We start from the raw sequence: 23,529 nt of genomic DNA, 5'->3' as shown, positions 1-23,529 counted from the left end.
AACTTGGAAGTACAGATAATTTTTCAATATCCTGTTTTTGGGATTTTTGGATATACAGAAGTGGGATTGCTGGATTATATGGTAGTTCCGTTTTTATTGTCATTCTTCTCTTCCTCATTAAATTTTAACTGTACTACAAAACTGCACAGAGCACACCTTACCTCTTTATTTACCTTTCTTTTTCCATTCCTTCCCAGACCTAGAATTTAACAATCATTCCCTGGCAGGTAGGTCAGAACTTGAGTGACCCACAAGCTGTGGCCCTCGGAATCATTCTTTCTATTCCAGAGTCTATACATACGAGGATAATAATATACTGACTCTATTGCCCCTAAGGGTGAATTCCTTCCCCTGGAAGGAGGTTAAAGAATGGCCACAATTTTTTTCTTCTTGAAGTCCTTAAGGGTGAAAAGGCCTATTCTGTCTCACATGAGGTTCTCATGGCTCCTCCTGTAATGGATTCTCTCTCCCAGACTAGCTTGAATGTGCTTGCCCTGCCTGCACTCATGGTGCAGGATGGATGATCTGGGAGCTTTGAGGAAAGGGCTAGAGGATAAGAGATGAATGCAGCTGCAAGAAGCAAGTGAGACACATTACTAAGCATGCCTTGGCTCCCCCATTCTCCATGGGCTGTGTATTCAGGAATTGAACCAGTTCTCAACTTTTTAAAGTAAACTAGCTGTCTCATTTGGAAACCATCCGTGTATCAAAATCCCTTAAAATGACTAAAATATATGTATCATTAGGGCCGGGCTTAAGGTTCTAGGGCAGGGGTACCCAACTCCTGGGCCACGGACTGGTACCAGTCCATGGCCTGTTAGGAACCGAGCTGCCCAGCAGGAGGTGAGCAGCGGGTAAGCAAGTGCAGCTTCGTCTGTATTTACAGCCGCTCCCCATCGCTCGCATTACCGCCTGAGCTCTGTCTCCTGTCAGATCAGCTGCGGCATTAGATTCTCATAGGAGAGCGAACCGTACTGTGAACTGCACATGCGAGGGATCTAGGTTGCGCGCTCCTTATGAGAATCTAAAGCCTGATGACCTGAGGGGGAGGTGAGGAGGTGATGCTAGCGCTGGGGAGCGGCTGCAAATACAGATGATCATTAGCAGAGAGGTCTGACTGCACAGAGACCACAATAAATCAACTGATTGCAGACTCATATCAGAACCCTATCAGTGAGTGGCAAGTGACAATTAAGCTGCATCTGGTGGCAGGCTTTAAGTCAGAATCCGACACGTATTTTAGTCCTTGCTTGGCCCACCCGTTATTTTATTTACCACTTCCATCCGTGCCTCTTTCCCACACTGCACACTTGTCTCAGTCACAGTTTTGGTGAGTCCACAAGCGAATCCTAGCCAAAGTGAGTAAAAACCAAACGTCGCTGGAGAGCTTCTTTGAAAAGGGGGAAAGACCCAATGATGAGACAGCGGAAGGCTCTAAGACTGCCAACAAAAAGAAAGCTGCATTTAAAAGAAAGTACCAAGAGTCCTACTTAAATTACGGGTTCATTGCAACAGGTGATTCACATTCTCCAAGCCCGCTTTGTATAATGTGGCGACCGGCTATCCACTGAAGCCATGAAACATTCAAAACTGCTTCAGCACATGGAGACCAAAAGCACCCTGCATTAAAAGACAAGCCTTTGGAGTTTCTCAAAAGAAAAAAACACAAACACGAAGAACAGAAGCAATTACTGAAGGCCACCACTTCCTCAAATGTGTCTACACTGAGAGCATCATTCTTAGTGGCTGACCGCATGGCTAAAGCTAAGAAGCCCTTAGTATTGGTGAAGAGTTGATCCTGCTGCTGCTAAGGACGTTTGTCGTGAACTTTTAGGAGAGGCTGCAGTTCAAGAGGTGGCACGTGTTCCTCTCTCGGCCAGCACCGTAAGTAGAGGAATTGATGAAATAGCAGAGGATACTGAGGCACAATTGTTAGAGAGGATTAATGAGTCACCGAGGTACTCAATCCAGGGTGACGAGTCTACTGATGTTGACAACAAGGCAATAATGCTTGTTTTTGTGCGATATATTTTTCAGGAGGACGTGCATGAGGATATGTTATGTGTACTTTTGTTGACAACCAACACCACAGCAGCAGAACTATTCAAATCTTTGAATGATTCATATCAGGAAAACTGAATTGGTCACTTTGTGTCGGCATATGCACGGACGGAGCAGCTGCCGTGACTGGATGGCTTTCTGGTTTCACTACTCAGGTCAAAGAGGTCGCTTCCGAATGTGAGTCTATGCACTGTGTCATCCATAGGGAAACGCTGGCTAGCCGAAAAATGTCACCTGAACTTAACAGTGTTTTGCAGGATGTGATTAAAATGATCAACCACATTAAAGAACATGACCTTAACCCACATCTGTTCACGCAGCTCTGTGAGGAGAAGGACGCAGAGCACACACGTCTTCTCTGATACACAGAAGTGAGATGGCTTTCTGGAGGTAGGTCACTGGCCAGAGTTTTTTACAAGAGCCACTCCAGAGATTTCTTTTAGAAACAGTCACCACTGGCAGCACATTTCAGTGACACAGAATGGGTCGCAAAACTTGCTTACTTGTGTGACATATTCAACCTGCTCAACGAACTCAATCTGTCACTTCAGGGGAGAACAACAACTATGTTCAAGTCGGCAGATAAAGTGGCTGCATTCAAAGCCAAACTGGAATTATGGGGGCGATGAGTAAATATTGGGATTTTTGACATGTTTCAAACATTAGCAGGGATTTTGAAAGAGACTGAGCCAGGGCCTTCTTTCTCCCAGCTGGGGCATGATCACCTGTCGCAGCTTTCAAAAGTGTTTGAGCGTTACTTCCCAACCACAAAAGACACCCGAACTGGGAAGGAATGGATCTGTGACCCATTTGTGAATAATCGACTTTGTCCGTGCTAGAACAGGATCAACTGCTAGAGATCGCAAATGACGGCGGCCTTAAAGGTATGTGTGAGACAACTTCAACTCTCCATACGTTCTGGATTGAAGTCAAGGTGGAATATCCTGAGATTGCCACAAAAGCACTGAAAAGCCTGCTTCCATTTCCAACATCCTGTCTTTGTGAAGCAGGGTTTTCTGCAGTGACGGCGACCAAAGCGAGATCACGGAGTAGCCTGAACATAAGCAGCACACTTCGGGTGTCACTGTCTCCCATCACCCCCAGATGGGACCATCTAGTTGCAGGAAAACAAGCTCAGGGCTCCCACTGATTCTGCATGATGGTGAGTTGTATAATTATCTCATTATATATTACAATGTAATAATACTAGAAATAAAGTGCACGATAAATGTACTGCGCTTGAATCATCCTGACACCATCCCCCCACCCGACACCCCCGCCATCTGTGGAAAAACTGTCTTCCACGAAACGGGTCCCTGGTGCCAAAAAGGTTGGGGACCGCTGTTTTAGGGGACAAATTTCAGGGATGGGATTGAAGGCCTTTCTCTGAAAAAGAAAACAAAAAATGCACTCTCTCATTCTGCTTATTAATGTCGGAAGGTTTTTCCAACAGAGGACAACTTCCCATTCCACAAGTAGAGCTACTCAACCTTTCTTCCAAACCAGCTCTCCCTCCTGAATCCCTTCAATGATAGATACCAGTGATTTTCTTTCTACTGAATAGAGATGGTTTTCACCTCTTGTATTCTATATATGCTAGCGTCTGCATGAGCTAGGAACAAAAACCTTATAATCACGGAGGTAGGTCTTAAAATGAACATATTCTAGGGGAAGTTAGTATTTGAGAAATTCATTCACTTGCTCTCACATCAGCCTTTGGTTTGACAGGCCAGAAGTCTGAAATCAAGCAGGGTTGGTCCCTTCTGGAGGCTCTGAGGGAGCCGAGGTCATTCCATACATCTCTCCTAGCTTCTGATGGCACCTCATAAACCTTAGCGTTCCTTGATTTGCATAACCCTCTGCCTCTGTCTTCACATGACTTTCTCCTTGTGTTTCAAATCTCCCTCTTTCCTATAAGGACAACAGTCATTGGATTTGGGGCCCATACTAAATCCAGGATGATCTTATCCTGAGATCCTTAAATCTGCAAAGACTCTATCTGCAAATATGCTCTCATCCACACGTACAACAGGTTAGGACCTGGGCATACTTCTGGGGGACATTTATTAAACCCACCACAGATGATCAAAAGGTCTGCCGAGTCAGCAATAAGTTGCTGGCCAATTCCTAAGAAATACAGATAGAAGTTGTTGCTAAGTACTAAGTTTCTGGTAAGAAAAAATAAACTTGGAGACCATACCAATTTTAATCGCTCATCTTTATTGATAAAATAGGTTCCTAGTAGTACATATTCTCAGACACAAATTTTAAGGTTCTGCTTAAAAAAAAAAGTATGGGATAGAACACTGTTGCTATATAATAACATAAATGTCTTTAAACACCAAGTTCTTAAAATAATATCCAAGTAAGAAGACCAAGAATAAATTAACTCAACTTATTTGTTTACAAAAATAATTATTTATCAAGTAATGTTTTATAATAGAGCTGCCCCAATGAATTGCCTCAGACTTACTCTCAATTGTGTAGCTTATTTCAGTTCTGACTTGGGATAAAAACTCTTATGAATGAATGTGCCATCAAATTAAAGGATACTTTCCCAAAAACCAACAGAAAAGTTTAAAAATAAAAACTGTCACTTGTTTATCAAATAACAATTAAGGCCTCTGAATGAGAAAAGAAATCTATTTAATGTTTGGGCCATTAGCCCTTTTCTATTCAATCAGTCCCATCAACCCCACTTACCCCAAACTTAAGATAAAAAATTCCGAAGTGAAAAGTAGTTTTGAATTTTACCAATATATGAAATTATACATAAAAGTTACCATGTAAATATTACTTTAACATATATACTCCAAAGTAGAATTTTCTATTGTGCTGTTTTTAATATATATTTAATATGAGTACAGTATATTTAATAATCATATTTGACACTCTTACCTTTTCTTCTATAATCATGACAGAATATGAAAAATTTAGATTTCAACTGATGTTAAAGCACGTTTCTATTTCTAGCAGCTTTTAAAAATTTATATACTGGATATGTATTCTGTAAAAAATAAAACAAATACTTATAAATCCAGATTTCCCCCTCACCACCCCCTAGCCCTTTGACTGAAAGGTTACAAGAAACATCTTGTAGGTTATGAGAACCAGGTGGAACTTAAGAATAGATCTAGAAAAAAATTTTTTTTAAATTTTAACTTTTTCTATATGTCTTAAGCGTAATTACTTAAGGGGGAAAAAAAGGGTTTTGAGGCAGAGGAATTCCCAATTTACTTTGAAATTACCATACTGATCTTGCTATATCAAACATTTCAACTGTTAGCTAAATGAACTACATAATATCCTTAAAGATCAACCGGAGAAGAAAAAATCTCATCTTAATTACTGATTTAGAACCAAAACTTACTCTTTCAAAGAAGTAGTTTAACCTACTAAATATGTCTCTTATAAGCTCTTCTTTCTTAGAAAGTAGTACTCCTTCTCTTTCATTCCTGAAATATTTCATATACTTAAGGAAATCATGGACAACTGTTAGCTCAGTATTAATTAGGATAAATTAGCGAAAATTAAATTACCTCTTTTATTTATGGTGTATATAAAACATTCCTAAGTTTTTCAAACTGAACTTTCTTTGACAAAAATTTAAATTAAGGAGAAGGTAGGTAGGCAATCATTAAAGCTGAAGTCTCATGGTACATAAGCTACTTGTTAACTTTCACCATACAGGGAGGATATGCTTTAGTATGACGATTTTCCATTCACAACACTGTGGCCAAATTTCTTTTTTAAAATTGGGATGTTTCTATTAATTCCCAGATATTTGTTGGGGATATTCATGTTTATCCAAGTGTCAACCAGAAAGCCAACAGCACTGCTGAAAGCTCTTGATACATTCAGCAGTCACTGTGAAAATCTTGAACTTGTTCACCAATTAACAAAGGCTTAGTTTCTATTTTTCAATTATAGTTTGGAATAACGTCTATGACCATTAACTATGCATTTTCTTGTTGCTATCTTTTAAAAATGTCATTGCCAGTGCACTGTACATATTATTAAAAAAGTAAAACAAAGGGCAGCTTGAGATGGATTTTTCTGTTAATTCATTCACAGACTTAAAAGCTCTTCAGCTCTTCCTCAGACTCAGGTCACTATTGGTCACTAATGCTGACAAAGATGTACTTTCCGACACATCATCTTTTCTAAGATTCAAAAATGATTCTCGAGTTATTTGAAGGATCTCTCTCAAGCCTTTATTTTCTTGCTATAAGAAAGCACAAAAACAAAGAAGCAGTCACCAAGGTGGCTACAAGAGTACAAACGTATCTTAAGAAAAGCCAAACATATGAAGGTATGATAGATAAAAAGCATGTACTGTAATTGGCAGAAATGTATTAAATGATATATGCAGCTGAAGTTGACAACTTGAATCCACAGAACACTTTTTTAAAGAGGTAGGAATCACGTATTCAATGTCTTCCACCACAGAAAAGCCTTTTTAATTTATGCAGCGGTAACTGTAGACAGAAACTCAGAAACAGCCTTATTTTATAATCACAGTATAGAAAATCACAGTAAGAAAATAACACCTAGATTTATGTTTGTGTAAACTCAGAAAGTCTGAATAATACCCTGGGGCTAAAAACTCTCAGTACTTTAGTAATTTTATTATTTCCATGATAGCATGGAATGCAGGGCAAGCCCTGGTTTGCTTCCCTCACTGGAATTTAACAGCAGCAGGGCTGGCTGAATAGATTGTGATATTTCTTAAGAAGGAAAGTTAAGTGACCAAATCTAGCACTGGTAAACAACTTTGCCTTTGCCTTTTTCTTCTAGATTAGTTACTGCAAGAAATTTTTAGACATTTAAAAATAACTCTCATAATTTATTCTCTACTGCTTTGTCTTTTGGTCTTACTTTCTAAGTTTCAATGGTATAAATAAAGCAGAGATCAGCAAACTTTGGCCTGGCTTGAGTGAGGCCTGTTATTATAAATTAAACTTTATTGGAACACAGTTGAGTCCAATCTTATTTTTTGTGTGTATAGCTGCTTTTTCATTACAATGCCAGAGGTGAGTAGCTACCACAGAGACGGCCTGTTTGCAAAGCTTAAAAGATTTACTATCTGGCCTTTTACTGAAAAAGTTTGCTTACCTTTGTTATAAAGAATGAGAGAACTTTGTACACTTAGAGAAATCATTTTTGGCCCTCTGTAATCAATTTCTCCACCATGATTTCAAAATAAAGGTTTTAAAAGTATAAAGGTCTACTCTACTGATTTCAGTTATTCAACAATGACTTGTGCTTTTGCTACCACAAAATAAAGGACAGATGCGATAAAAGCTTCTATATTCCCCAGAAAAATACAAGTGGCCAAAGAATATGATTTGTGGACTGAAAACATTTCTCCCTGCATCACTGTGATCTCTAATAAAATAAAGATATTAAAAAAATTACTAAGCTGAAGAAGTATATTCACCTAATAACAGAAGAGACACAGGATCAAAAAAAAAATCAATTTTCTCAATTACTGGTATAAGTTTACTATTGATCCTAGACTCTTGCATTACTATATAAATGGTCTTGCATTATACACCCATATAACCAGTATCCAGATTAGGAAAAAGAACATTACTAGTATCCCAGAAAGTGTGTGTGTATATATATACATATATATACATATATAATTTTTTAAGCTTTTTTGGGACCATTTTTAAAGTCTTTATTGAATTTGTTACAATATTGCTTCTGTTTTTTTAATGTTTTGGTTCTTCTGGCCACGAGGCATGTGGGATCTTAGCTCCCTGACCAGGGATCAAACCCGCACCCCCTGCATGGAAGCTGAAGTCTTAACCACTGGACCACCAGGGAAGTCCCCAAAAGGATATATTTTAAAGTGGGATATATTTTCTGATAAATGTTTGTATGGACAGTTTTCACCCACATGTGCAATTTAAAACTTACCTCAAGTTGAAATATTCGTTCCTGTTCCCTGCAACCCTGTTGCTCGTCAATTTCAATGGCTTTCCTCATTACCGCTGCCATTTCAGTTATCTGGTCAACATGTGCTTGTAATTCCTGAAAAAAAAAGAGATGGAAGTTGTGAATCAGTGAAATACTTAAAAAATTTTTTTGGATCCTCCCCTTTTTATAAAATCTGCATTGCCACTTAATATGAATGTAATATCTTTACACTGCCATTTAACATAAATGTAACATATCAAACAGATATTTACAAGAAAGTTGACTGACCATGAATGTGCTTTTGAAGTCAGATTTCTGTTAGGACTAGGATTAAGGATAAGCAGCACAGTGTATCTAAACCCACAAACAGGAAAAAGACTCATTTCACATTCCTCTCACCACAAATGATCAGAAACTTTTTCTTTTCTGCACCTACATACCCCATTGACCAAAGTAATGGAAAAGATAAGCATTCAATCTCTTTTCCTCACTGAAGTCTTCATGATTTAAAAATATTTTCTGTATTTTCCATGCCTAAAAATTCATCTCAATTCAATCCAGAACCTTTTCTAGATTATAATCCTCATTGAGAGCAGGAACTGTATATTGCTTACATTTGCCTATTATTTAATGTTAGGAACATAATAGATAATAAGTATTGAGTAAAATGAACAGAGTTCTGCTTTTAAGTATTGAATATTAAGTGGCCTTCCTTGCAAACTGTTCAAAATATAACTTTAGTATAAAATAGACATCCACATTTGTTTGGCACAGCAAGCAGCATAAATTTCTTCCAATCTCATTCTCTTATTCTTTTTTGCACGCCTATGATGAGCCAGGCACTGTGCTAGGTGACAGGAATATGAAGCCTGTTAAGAAATGTTCCCTGATTTCAAGGAGCTTACAGTCAATGAAACAGACAGACAAAAGGTTTATAATCAACAAAAACATGAGAATAATACTTTTTTAAATGAACAACTTCTATAGACCATTGTTCACTAGCAATTGAGGGCCATTTTGTTATACTAAGGACAAAACTTAAATATAAAAGTTAATAGCTCCCCAAATAAACATTGTCTCTTAAATAGTTGTATATACTCTGTTTGTAAAAAGGATTTGAACAAGACCCCCCAAAACCTACAAAACTAGTAAACTATGGAAGGAATATAATAGAGAACAAATAGGAATATCTTTAGCAAACCACATATTTAATATCTTCTTAACCAACAAAAATACAGATCCTTATATTATTTTAACACAATCTATAAAAAGCGAGTACGCAGGAAGAAGTCAAAATAAAAGATTATGCTGGCCAGTATGGCACTATTTAAATTTAAATTACTTGAAGTCAAATACAATTTTAAGAAATTAACAATTCAGCCCCTCAGTCGCACTAGTCACACATCAAGTACTTAATAGCCACATGTGGCTGGTGGCTTCCATATTGAACAGCATAGATAAAGAACATTTCCATCACTGCAGAAAGTTCTATTGGACAGCTCTGGATTAGATTATGATAGCAAGAATGATATCAAGACAAACATCTGTCGTATTCTGTAGTAGTTTAAACAAAATGATTACAATCCCTCCCACTGTAAAGGGAGCCTAATGTTTAAAAGCAAGTTAAGTATAGGCAACTGCAGCAGCAAACTGAATAAGGGTAATGAGTAAAAATTTTGAATACCAACAGCTTTCTCAGCTTATGATTTGGTGTCTTATGGCACTGACCTAGGTTAAACGACTACAAGGAAGCAGATAATTACTTGCCTTTAAAACGAAAGAAAACAAGAAACTACTAAATTTTTCAGGACAGTCTGTTTTAATAAAATCATCGTAAGAAAAAAACCCCAATACTTCAAACAGAAGTGTATTTTTATAGGTCTGGTTCCTGGATGGTTCACTTATTACAATAAAATCTTCAGGGAAGTGTCATGGGTCTCTTAATAGGCACAAGAAGGCAAGACCTGTGCTTTCAAAACTCTTAAAGGCAAGAAGTGCTAGCAACATAAACCTTGCACTGTCTTGAAATGCCTTTCAAGAAAAAAAGGCAGTTAAAACACAATAGACACAATGGAGAGGGTACTACTATACTTAATAACACCTTAACAAAGGCAATTTTATTTTATTGTGAACTCAAACTAAAGGACTATAACTATCAAAAATCTGAATTAAAACAGTTCATTTAACAGTTTGATTGAACAAAATTTTTAGAAAATCAGATTAAAATTATTACCAGGAAAACATCTTTGATGTCCAGCAAGAGGATGACCGTTTGAAGCCTACTAAAATTTTGCATCTATAGCTAACAAGAACAATAACATGAAAGGCTGGCCCAAAGAACCTTTAAAGCCTGCAATTATCTAACAGGCTATGTATCATACAATACACAGAGAATTGATGACAGACTTAAAGTTTCTATACTGAGTATTTTTGCAAGGCTATGAAAAGCACAGCGTTTTTAAAAGCAGTTTCATTTATTTGCTGATTTAATTTGGGAGGAGAATTCAATGTAAAAGAACTTTTTAAATGGACCCCCCTTCCATCCACACCCCAAAAGCTGACTGTTTTATTTAGTGTACATTCTGATTTGCTTCCAAGTGCCTCCTCTGCAGTCCATGTTGAGGTGCTTCAAGGATGTGTCGAGATGCATCAAGGAAGAATCCTTCGGAGTTGTTACGATGCACCATGTCAATCTGTAGTACAGAGTCATTATAATGTTAATACGGATATTATCCGTAATTTAAAAACTGAATGAGTGTTAGTTCATGCGTGTTAGCCAACTGTTTGAAATGTTTGTTTTTTTAAGATTTCCAAAAAGGTAGCAGTTCAAAAATAATGTAAAAATGAGTATTTGAATGAAAATGAGTTCTCCTCAAACTTTTTATTGGTTTTTAAATGTGTGCTCAAAAACTTCTAGGTGAGGACAAAGTTCTATGTTACAGTAGTCTCAAAAGGGTCTCTTACTCCAAAATGCTGTTACGTGTAACTTTGTTTATTACCCCTAAATGTGTTATAAAATTATTTTTGTGTTTAGGCATATCAGAGCACTAGTACCTAAACATACCTTGGAAGCTCATATTTATCATACAAGTTTCTCTGCTCACCCACTTCTGCTTGTTGACCCCAATAATTAATTCAAGGCTAGATTTAGATGGATTTGCTACCTTTCCTTGCCACTTTCCCAGATTCTCCTCATGAGAACTAATCTTGCTTCCTCTAGTATTCCAGTAATAATTCAGATCTCTATTTTAGGATTCATCACATCCTACCTTATATTAGATAATCATGTTTGTGTCTGCATCTCCCAATACACTGAAAGCTTCTATGGTACAGTAATTAACTTATTCATTTATCTTATTATTAATAATAACTAAGCCAGTGCAAGTGTTAATAAATACCTGTTTGAATCAAAGTGTCTCCTTTTTGTTAATAAATATCTGTTTGAATCAGTGTCTCCTTTTTGGGAAAAATCAAAATCACAAACATTAATATGTATTAGTTAGAATTAATAACAAGTAACTGAACTGTCATTTCATGGAAGGCAAGAATCAGCACTTAGATGAAGAATTCAATTGACATAATTGAAAAAAGATGATTTACAGCCATCTTAAGAAATGTTTAACTTTGCTAATTAATAAAACAGCTGTGATGAGTGGTAAAATCTAATGTGTTTTAGAAAACATTTGCTTCTGACATAGCTGCTACCCCAAGAGACTAGCTAGCTTCAGTATCTTATTCTTAAGCACTAGTTTGCCAGAGCATTCTCTTTAGATCTTAAAAAATTTAAGTTGTTAAACATAAGGGCCTTTTGGAATGTCTCAAGATTATACTTATTTTACCAATAATTTTAAGTCAGTTCATATTTGTACCTTAAAAAAACCTCTTAAATTATATATTTAAAATTAAATTTTTTATAATGATCTCATTAACAATAGATACAGTTTATAGTCAAGAGATTGCCATTTAACTATCCAAGGTTTCCTTTTGGATAGGAGATGAATAGCATAATTAGATAATATTAAAGCCACATTTATTTTTACTATTTTACTATTTGACACAAGAGCTGTCTATTACTGACTTCCTTAATATGTAGAGTTGAATCTACATATTAAAGCAATTCACTAGGTATTTAATTTTAATAGAATTAATAATTTAAAAATACCTACAAGCACCAAGATGGAAGAAATATAACATTTTAAGGAATCTAAAAAGTGTTTCAATAATCGAGAAAGATAAAAATGTTATATGAATATTTCTTAAATAATATTAGTTATAACTAATAGTTAGTTCACCATTATCCAATACAGGTAATGGCCTAGTAGTCACAATCTATTCTAATATTTTTATTTCACACCAGCAGTTAAAAATCAGTTTAAAATAAAACATAAATGGAAAAGGACTATTCTACCTGTTTTCAAAACAGTTGCTAGCAAACACAGGGATCAGAATGAGTATGATGAACAGCAGGAAAAACACTAATTTCTATTAGTTCAGCTCTGTCTCTAGAAATGATATTAAGTGATATGTGATGGAGGAGGGGGTGGGGAGGCAATATATTTTATATATACATATATTTGATATATATATTTCCTCTCCCCCCCACCATGGCACTTCCATTAATAATCAGGAGTATCTATAGTCTGGATGAATCAACCTCATTCAGAAAATAGTCTTAAGAAAAACAAATCTACCTTTAGCTGTTTTCAGATTTTTTTTAAGTGTTAAGCATTTAATTTTCATTTTTGCAAGAGATATCAATACACAAATTAAAAGAAGTATTTCTTACAAGCAGATAACCTTATAAAAATAATTTGATCTGAACAGACTTACCTTTATTTCCCAAATAAAGTTTATTTTTTAATATATATTAAAGCTACTAGGGAAGAATGGGAGTTAGAAGAGTAAATCAAACAAAATGACACATAACATGAAAAAAATAAGGAGAAGAAAATGTCAAAAAGAGAAGTATTCAGTATCATGTAAGTAAGATTCCTATGATTTTTTAAAAATCTGAACACATGTTAACCAACTGTTCTTCTTTTCTATTTCAAATTATATTTACAGAAAGGATTACCTTGGTGTGCTGCTCTTTTAACTTCATTATTATCCCTGGATCATCTTTTTTGCTAGCCATTAGCAATCTAAACATTTGCTCCCGATACTTGCTCATTATAAGTTCCAAGGCAGACTGATGTTCTTCCAGGGATGTACGTAATTCTATCAAAAACAACAGTATATTTTATTCAAACTTGAGTTCAGGATGTACAAAGTATTCTCTTCCACATTACACTTATCAAAAAAGCAATTTATAAAGGGGGTATTTTAAAAAGAAAACATGAGGTACAAGTATCTAGCCACAGGGAAATAAAGGATACCAAATGGAGTCCTTTATTCTCAAAATGACCATTTTAAACTCATTTTTTGAGAAATCATTTTAACAAATATTTACTGAACAGGAATTAAGTATCAGATCATGCTCTATATTAGGAAGACCAAAAGGCCATAAAGCTCAGAGTCCAGTGGAGAAAACAAAATATAAATAATGAAAATACAACGTGGTAAGTGCAGAGTGGAGCGCTATCCAAATACATACAGAAAGTCCATGAGGAAAAATTGGTGAAAGCTTCACAGAAGTATAGTATTGAGATCAACTTGCATTCCTTGAAATGAAAAATAAATGACAGGGCATTCTAAGCAGGGAGGCATGAAACTGGATGGTGTGTCCGGGAAATCGTTCAGGGTGACAAGAGCAAAGGTTTCAGGAGAAGAGAAGTATGGGAAGAATACAAAAAAGAAGGCTTGGAGTCGACTTTGAAGGCCTCTGGATAAGGAGATAGTACACAATGAAGGTTCTTAAGCAAAAGAATAACATGATCCGATATATTTTTGAAAAATCAATCTGATGCCTGTGTTGAAGAAGGATTGGAGGGAAAAGACACTGAAATCAGGGAGACCAATGAGGACAGTTCAGGCAAGAGACTATGATGAACACCTAAGCTGTAGGCCAAAGTGGTGGGACTGCCGAGAATGAGTTATTTCATAGGTAATGACAATGGTGCAAACTGGATACTGAGGGTGAGAGCCTAGATCCAAGTAACGTAGACATTCATATGTAGGACAGGATAAAGAGCAATAAATATCCTCTCTATCTGGGGAGCTACCTTGATCACACGCCTCTTAATCACCACATCAGAGCCTTTTGCCCTCAGCTGTCTATGGTTCTGGTGCTGCATGGGTTCCAACTGACTTCAGGCTTCTGCCTGGCTTCCGGCTAGCACCGTGCACCTCTGCCTTCCACCCTTGAGTTACATAGCACAAATGAAATTGCCTTTCATAGCTAAGCTAAAAAAGTTTTATTACTCAGTACTGAGAGTACTGGCTGACACAAGGGAGGAGATGTAGAGTGTCAGGGCCATTAAAAATATGCTATCTTAATCCTCATCCAAATCTGAGAAGAGGATATTATCCACTCCATTATCTGGATGGAGAAACTGAGACTCTGCAAAGGATAAAATATTTCTCCAATTTAATAAAATTCAACTGTAAAAAGAGTGACGAGTGACCCAGCAGAAACAAAAAATAGATGTGTGATAGCAGCAAGAATGGAGAAAAACTGAAGATGGAGTGAGTCAGGAAATGTGTAGGTATGGCCGCTAATCCCTGGGTGCCTCAACATTCCTTGCTGTTTCCTTCCACACTCCTGAAATAGTGCCTTCACTGCCTTTTCCTCAAAGTCCCAGCTAAGCATGCTGTTTCCTAGTGGAACCCTAAATAATACAGCAGCCGTGTGGTTGACAGGGTCTTGGTGCTCGGGCCTGGTGTCAGCTGGGAGAGCTGAGATCAGGACATTGGACCACCAGAGACCTCCCAGCCGCATGTAATATCAATTGGCGAGAGCAATCCCAGAGATCTCCAATCTCAACGCTAAGACCCAGCTCCACCCAACAGCCAGCAAGCTCCAGTGCTGCACGCCCCATGCCAAACAACTACCAACACAGGAACACAACCCCACCACTAGCAGAGAGTCTGCCTAAAATCATACTAAGTTCACAGACATCCCAAAACACACCACTGGATGCGGCCCTGCCCACCAGAAAGATAAGATCCAGCCCCACCCATCAGAACACAGGCACTAGTCCCCTCCACCAGGAAGCCTACACAACCCACTGAACCAACCTCACCCACAGGGGGCAGACACCAGAAACAACGGGAACTATGAACCTGCAGCCTGCAAAAAGGAGACCCCAAACACAGTAAGTAAAGCAAAATGAGAAGACAGAGAAATATGCAGCAGATGAAGGAGCAAGGTAAAAACCCACCAGACCAAACAAATGAAGAGGAAATAGGCAGTCTACCTGGAAAAGAATTCAGAGTAATGACAGTAAAGATGATCCAAAATCTTGGAAACAGAATGGAGAAAATACAAGAAACATTTAACAAGGACTAGAAGAACTAAAGAGCAAACAAACAATGATGAACAACACCATAAATGAAATTAAAAATTCTCTAGAAGGGATCAATAGCAGAATAACTGAGGCAGAAGAACGGGTAAGTGACCTGGAAAATAAAATAGTGGAAATGACTACCACAGAGCAGAATAAAGAAAAAAGAATGAAAAGAATGGAGGACAGTCTCAGAGACCTCTAGGGCAACATTAAACACACCAACATTCAAATTATAGGGGTCCCAGAAGAAAAAGAAAGGGTCTGAGAAAAGATTTGAAGAGATTATAGCTGAAAACTTTCCTAACATAGGAAATGAAATAGTCAATCAAGACCTGGAAGTGCAGAGTCCCATACAGGATAAATCCAAGAAGAAACATGCCAAGACACATATTAATCAAACTATCAAAAATTAAATACAAAGAAAAAATATTAAAAGCAGCAAGGGAAAAGCAACAAATAACATACAAGGGAATCCGCATAAGGTTAACAGCTGATCCTTCAGCAGAAACCCTGCAAGCCAGAAGGGAGTGGCAGGACATATTTAAACTGATGAAAGGGAAAAACCTACAACCAAGATTACTCTACCCAGCAAGGATCTCATTCAGATTCGACGGAGAACTTAAAACCTTTACAGACAAGCAAAAGCTAAGAGAATTCAGCACTACCAAACCAGCTTTACAACAAATGCTAAAGGAACTTTTCTAGGCAGGAAACACAAGAGAAGGAAAAGACCTCCAATAACAAACCCCAAACAATTAAGAATATGGGAATTGGGCTTCCCTGGTGGCACAGTGGTTGGGAGTCCGCCTGCCGATGCAGGGGACACGGGTTCAGGCCCCGGTCTGGGAAGATCCCACATGCCACGGAGCGGCTGGGCCCATGAGCCATGGCCGCTGAGCCTGCACGTCTGGAACCTGTGCTCCGGAGAGGCCACAACAGTGAGAGGCCCGTGTACCGCAAAAAAAAAAAAAAAAAAAAAAAAAAAAAAAAGAATATGGGAATAGGAACATACATATTGATAATTACCTTAAATGTAAATGAATTAAGTGCTCCAACCAAAAGATATACACTGGCTGAATGTATACAAAAACAAGACCCATATATATGCTGTCTACAAGAGACCCACTTCAGACCTAGGGAGACATACAGACTGAAAGTGAGGGGATGGAAAAAGATAGTCCATGCAAATAGAAACCAAAAGAAAGTTGGAGTAGCAATTCTCATATCAGACAAAATAGACTTTAAAATAAAGATGATTACAAGAGCCAAAGAAGGACACCACATAATGATCAAGGGACCAATCCAAGAAGAAGATGTAACAACTGTAAATATTTATGCACAACATAGGAGCACCTCAATACATCAGGCAAATGCTAATAGCCATAAAAGGGGAAATCGACAGTAATACAATAATAGTAGGGGACTTTAACACCCCACTTTCACCAATGGACAGATCATCCAAAATGAAAATAAGGAAACACAAGCTTTAAATGACACCTTAAACAAGATGGACTTAATTGATATTTATAGGACATTCCATCCAAAATCAACAGAATACATGTTCTTCTCAAGTGTCCATGGAACATTCTCCAGTACAGGCCATATCTAGGGTCCCAAATGAAGCCTTGGTAAATTTAAGAAAATTGAAGTCATATCAAGTATCTTTTTGGACCATAACACTATGAGACTACATATTGATTACAGGAAAAAAACTGTAAAAAATACAAACACATGGGCAAAACAATATGCTATAAATAACCAAGAGATCCCTAAAGAAATCAAAGAGAAAATTAAAAATTACCTAGAAACAAATGACAATGAAAATATGATGACCAAAAACCTATGGAATGCAGCAAAACCAGTTCTAAGAGGGAAGTTTAGAGCAATACAATCCTACCTCAAGAAACAAGAAAAATCTCAAATAAACAACCTAAGCTTACAACAAAAGCAATTAGAGAAAGAAGAACAAAAAACCCCCCAAAGTTAGCAGAAGGAAATAAATCATACGGATCATATCAGAAATAAATGAAAACGAAATGAAGGAAACAATAGCAAGATCAATACAACTAAAAGCTGGTTCGTAAAGAAGATAAATAAAATTGATAAACCATTAGCCAGACTCATCAAGAAAAAAAGGGAGAAGACTCAAATCAACAAAATTAGAAATGAAAACAGAGAAGTAACAACTGACACTGCAGAAATACAAAGGATCATGAGAGATTACTACAAGCAACTCTATGCCAATAAAATGGACAACCTGGAAGAAATGGACAAATTCTTAAAAAAGCACAACCTTCTGAGACTGAACCAGGAAGAAACAGAAAATATAAACAGACTGATCACAAGCACTGAAATTGAAACTCTGATTAAAAATCTTCCAACAAACAAAAGCTCAGGACCAGATGGCTTCACAGGCGAATTCTATCCAACATTTAGAGAAGAGCTAACACCTATCCTTCCCAAAATCTTCCAAATATAGCAGAGGGAGGAACGCTCCTAAACTCATTCTACGAGGCCATCATCACCCTAATACCAAAACCAGACAAGGATGTCACAAAAAAAGAAAACTATAGGCCAATATCACTGATGAACATAGATGCAAAAATCCTCAACAAATACTAGCAAACAGAATCCAACAGCACATTAAAAGGATCATACACCATGATCAAGGGGGGTTTATCCCAGGAATGTAAGGATTCTTCAATATACTCAAATCAATGTGATACACCATATTAACAAATTGAAGGAGAAAAACCATACGATCATCTTAATAGATGCAGAAAAAGCTTTTGACAAAATTCAACACCCATTTATGATAAACACCCTGCAGAAAGTAGGCATAGAGGGAACCTACCTCAACATAATGAAGGCTATATATGACAAACCCACAGCCAAGATCATTCTCAGTGGTGAAAACTGAAACCATTTCCACTAAGATCAGGAACAAGACAAGGTTGCCGACTCTCACCACTCTTATTCAACATAGTTTTGCAAGTTTTAGCCACAGCAATCAGACAAAAAAAAGGAATACAAATGGGAAAAGAAGTAAAACTGTCACTGTTTGCATATGACATGATACTATACATAGAGAATCCTAAAGATGCTACCAGAAAACTACTAGAGCTAATCAATGAATGTGATAAAGTAGCAGGATACAAAATTAATGCACAGAAATCTCTTATATTCCTATACACTAATGATGAAAAATCTGAAACAGAAATTAAGGAAACACTCCCATTCACCACTGCAACAAAAAGAATAAAATACCTAGGACTAAACCTACCTAAGGAGACAAAAGACCTGTATGCAGAAACTATAAGACACTGATGAAAGAAATTAAAGACGATACAAACAGATGGAAAGATATACCATGGATTGGAAGAATCAACATTGTGAAAATGACCATACTACCCAAAGCTATCTACAGATTCAAAGCAATCCCTACCAAACTACCAAAGGCATTTTTCACAGAACTAGAACAAAAGCTTTCACAATTTGTATGGAAACCCAAAAGACCCCAAATAGCCAAAGCAATCTTGAGAAAGAAAAACAGAGCTGGAGGAATCAGGCTCCCAGACTTCAGACTATACTACAAAGCTACAGTAATGAAGACAGTATGGTACTGGCACAAAAACAGAAATACAGATCAATGGAACAGGATAGAAAGCCAAGAGGTAAACCCACGCACATATGGTCACCTTATCTTTGATAAAGGAGTCAAGAATATACAATGGAGAAAAGACAGTCTCTTCAATAAGTGGTGCTGGGAAAACGGGACAGCTACATGTAAAAGAATGAAATTAGAACACTCCCTAACACCACATACAAAAATAAACTCAAAATGGATTAAAGACCTAAATGTAAGGCCAGAAACTATCAAACTCTTAGAGGAAAACAAAGGCAGAACACTCTATGACATAAAGCACAGCAAGATCCTTTTTGACCCACCTCCTAGAGAAATGGAAATAAAAACAAAAATAAACAAATGGGACCTAATGAAACTTCAAAGCTTTTGCACAGCAAAGGAAATCATAAACAAGATGAAACGACAACCCTCAGAATGGGAGAAAATATTTGCACATGATGCAACTGACAAAGGATTAATCTCCAAAATGTACAAGCAGTTCACACAGCTCAATATTAAAAAAACAAACAACCCAATCCAAAAATGGGCAGAAGACCTAAACAGACATTTCTCCAAAGAAGACGTACAGATTGTCAACAAGCACATGAAAGGATGCTATCATCTCACACCAGTCAGAATGGTCATCATCAAAACATCTACAAACAATAAATGCTGGAGAGGGTTTGGAGAAAAGGGAACCCTCTTGCACTGTTGGTGGGAATGTAAACTGATACAGCCACTATGGAGAACAGTATGGAGATTCCTTAAAAAACTAAAAATAGAACTACCATATGACCCAGCAATCCCACTACTAGGCATATATCCAGAGAAAACCATAATTCAAAAAGACACATGCACCCCAGTGTTCACTGTAGCACTGTTTACAATAGCCAGGCAATGGAAGCAGCCTAGATGTCCATCAACAGAGGAATGGATAAAGAAGATGTGGCACGTATATACAATGTAATATTACTCAGCCATAAAAAGAAACGAAACTGAGCTATTTGTAGTGAGGTGGATGGACCTAGAGTCTGTCATACAGAGTGAAGTAAGTCAGAAAGAAAAAAACAAATACCGTATGCTAACAGATATGTATGGAATCTAAAAAAAAATAAATAAATAAACAATGGTTCCGACGAACCTAGGGGCAGAAATAAAGACGCAGATGAAGAGGATGGACTTGAGGACGTGGGGAGGGAGAAGAGTAAGCTGGGATGAAGTGAGAGTGGCAATGACATATATACACTACCAAATGTAAAATAGATAGCTAGTAGGAAGCAGCTGCATAGCACAGGGAGATCAGCTCGGTGCTTTGTGACCACCTAGAAGGGTGGGATAGGGAGGGTGAGAGTGAGATGCAAGAGAGACGGGATATTGGGTTATATGTATACGTATAGCTGATTCACTTTGTTATACAGCGGAAACTAACACAACACTGCAAAGCAATTATACTCCAATGAAGATGTTTTAAAAAAAAGAGCAATAACTACGATTTAGGCATAATGGACTAGAAATGTCAAAAAGTAACTTTAACTGGCTATTTTCCCATTTTATTTATTTATTTATTTATTTATTGACCACGCCACACAGCTTGTGGAATCTTAGTTCCCCAAGCAAGTACTGAACCTGGGCCCATGGCAGTGAAAGTGCGGAGTCATAACTGCTGGACCACCAGGGAATTCCCTATTTTCCCATTTTAAAAAATAGTAATTGGTCCCAAGTTGATAGTACAATTGCAGATTAAAGTTCTCTTTTGATTTGCTATACAAAGTGATAATATAGCTTGCCTTTGTTCTCTTGCTGCAATTCTCTGATTTGTCTGTTTTCTTGCTGGATTCCCATAACTAATGTGGACCGTGGCCGATGTCTTGCAACTTCATTAAGTTCTTGAATTTCTTCTTGATACTAATGAAAAGATTTTTATTAAAATGTAAGAGAAAATATTTGAAAATATGTATCTGATATACACACACACACACATATATATGTATATTTGATAAAGAACCCTTACAACTCAACAATAAAAGGAAAAATAACTCAATTTAAAAATGGGCAGGGCCTCCCTGGTGGCGCAGTGGTTAAGAGTCCGCCTGCCGATGCAGGGGATACGGGTTCGTGCCCCGGTCTGGGAGGATCCCATATGCCGCGGAGCGGCTGGGCCCGTGAGCCATGGCCGCTGGGCCTGCGCATCCGGAGCCTGTGCTCCGCAACGGGAGAGGCCACAACAGTGAGAGGCCCACATACCGCAAAAAGAAAAAAAAAAAAAAAAAAAAAAAATGGGCAAACAAGTAAGTTCTGAGGATGTAATGTACATCATGGTGTCTAGAGTTAACAATATTGTATTATATACTTGGATGGTGCCAAGAGAATACATCTGAAATGTATACGCGCGCGCACACACACACACACACACACACACGAACAGTAATTATGTGAGGTGATGGAGGTATTAACTAACCTCATTGTGGTAGGTAATCTTTTCACAAAATATACATATATCAATATATATTGTACACCTTAAAGTTACACAATGTTGTATGTCTCAGTAAAGCTGGAAAAAATGGGTAAAGGATTTGAAGAGACATTTCTCTAAAGAAAATACACAAATGGCCAATAAACACATGAAAGATGCTTAACATCATCAGTCATTCAGGAAATACAATTCAGTGTAACAAGGAGATACCACTTCACAAAGACTAGAATGAGCTTAATCAAAAAGCAAGTAATAACAAGTGTTGGTGAGGATGTGGAGAAATCGCTCTCATATACTGTTCATGGGAATGTAAAATGATGTGCCTGCTTTGGAAAACAGTCAGGCAGATGCTCTAAAAGTTAAACATAGAGTTATAAGACCCATCCATTCTAATTGAACTAGGTATATACCCAAGAAAATTGAAAACATATATCCACATAGAAACTTACACACAAGTATTCATAGCAGTATTATACATATTAGCCAAAAAATAGAAACAATTCAAATGTCCATCAACCAATGAACAGATAAACACAATGTGCTGTATCCTTATAATGAATATTATTTAGCAATAAAAAGGAATCAAGTACTGATACATGCTACAACATGGATGAAACCTGAAAACATTACGTTAAAAAAAGTCACAAAAAGCCACATATTGTATGATTCCATTCATATGAAATGTCTAAAATAGGCAAATCCATAGAGATAGACAGATCTGTGGTTTCCAGGGGCCAGGGAAAGGGAGACCTAGGGAGTAGCTACTAATGGATATGGGCTTTTGGGGTAATGAAGCGTTCTCAAACTAGATAGTAATTATGGTTGCACAGCATGTGAATATACTAAAATCCAATGAACTGCACTCTTCAAAAGGGTAAACTATATGGTATGGTTCTTAACTCTGGTTGTCAACCCCCCTTTTTTACAACTCAATACCAGATATATATGTTCACTGGAATGCATGAATCAAGGTAGACAGGGATGTATGTAATGTGTTTAGGGCAACAGAGTTGTAAAACAAAATAAGTAAACTTCCTTCACTATTTTCAGCAGCTTTGTTAAAAGCAGTAACCCTGGGTTGCTTCCTTTACAAAAGGGATGATGCATTTCTAGAGAGTAAGCTATGAATATATATTTTCCTCCCGTGATTTCCATCATAATATCAGAGATTTTATAATTCTCTTAGAGTTGAAACTCTTTATCAAAAGAGGGCCTAAAATAGTAGCTCACTGTAAAGTTCTTATATACAACAGTAAGGATAACAAGAAGTGAAGCCCTTTTTATTCCTTCTTTAACTGGCAGCATTAAATGAACAATAAGGTAGCAAGTACAAATGCAGTAACTACAAAAGGTGGAAACCAGTTATTGCTTTGCATCATTTTCAAAAACGATTTTATTGTTAAATAGTGTCCCCTAAATACTCTTATAAAAAAAAATATTTCTACATTATAAAAGTAGGAGGCAGAGGAAAATGTGTGTCAATTATATAGTAAAAGATATTATCTGGTCTTTGTCAAATGTATCTAGACCTAAAAAATTCATACATTTTCCAAACTCAAATGTGCATCACTGTCAGAAAAGTGATCAAGTCTATATGTTTTAGAATATATACTGAATATATACATATAGACATGCCAGTTGAACTTGACAAAATTACATTTCAATCTAAAGTAAACTGAAACACACAAGTCAAGCTACTTTTAAATTTTAGAGAATATTAAAGAATAATAAAATACTAATTAAGCAGAAGTTTACAATTCAAGCAACACATAAATGTCAATGACTGCTTTTTTAAAATGGAATCAGCAAGGAAAAACATCAGACCTGCTTCATAGCTTCTACTCGCTTGTTGAGAGCTGTGGCTTGCTCAATCAGAGATTCTGCTGCATCGTCGTGATCTCTCAGTCTTTCAACAAGGGCTTTAGCATCAGCAAGTGCCTTCTCAATTGTGCAACTCATTTCTAAAGGAATATGTATAATTAAAAATGAAAATCAAGATT

At 37.0% G+C, this 23,529-nt stretch overlaps 2 protein-coding genes across 7 annotated transcripts in view; one reads left to right on the top strand and one right to left on the bottom strand.

The window, feature by feature from the left end:
- The window catches only part of TM7SF3 (transmembrane 7 superfamily member 3), a 45,979-nt gene extending 42,701 nt beyond the window's left edge, over positions 1 to 3,278 (top strand). Inside the window, exon 13 of the mRNA XM_060113657.1 lies at positions 2,038 to 3,278. The gene's annotated coding sequence lies outside the window, so the exon portion shown is untranslated. The remainder of the gene's footprint in view (positions 1 to 2,037) is intronic.
- Positions 3,279 to 4,278: 1,000 nt separating this feature from the next.
- The window catches only part of FGFR1OP2 (FGFR1 oncogene partner 2), a 32,679-nt gene continuing 13,428 nt past the window's right edge, over positions 4,279 to 23,529 (bottom strand). For 3 of the 6 annotated variants that reach the window (XM_060113144.1, XM_060113147.1, XM_060113146.1), the window contains 6 exons: positions 23,354 to 23,490; positions 20,844 to 20,961; positions 13,061 to 13,203; positions 10,566 to 10,679; positions 7,987 to 8,100; positions 4,279 to 6,286 (listed from right to left, as the gene is read on the bottom strand). In XM_060113144.1, coding sequence (XP_059969127.1) covers positions 6,149 to 6,286; positions 7,987 to 8,100; positions 10,566 to 10,679; positions 13,061 to 13,203; positions 20,844 to 20,961; positions 23,354 to 23,488 — 762 coding nt within the window. In that variant the 5' untranslated portion in view covers positions 23,489 to 23,490 and the 3' untranslated portion in view covers positions 4,279 to 6,148. The other 3 variants (XM_060113143.1, XM_060113148.1, XM_060113149.1) reach the window with 3 other exon arrangements.

This window comes from Mesoplodon densirostris, chromosome 11 (genome assembly GCF_025265405.1).
Source record: "Mesoplodon densirostris isolate mMesDen1 chromosome 11, mMesDen1 primary haplotype, whole genome shotgun sequence".
NCBI classification, from domain to species: domain Eukaryota; kingdom Metazoa; phylum Chordata; class Mammalia; order Artiodactyla; family Ziphiidae; genus Mesoplodon; species Mesoplodon densirostris.
This window is presented reverse-complemented; position numbering and strand designations above follow the sequence as displayed.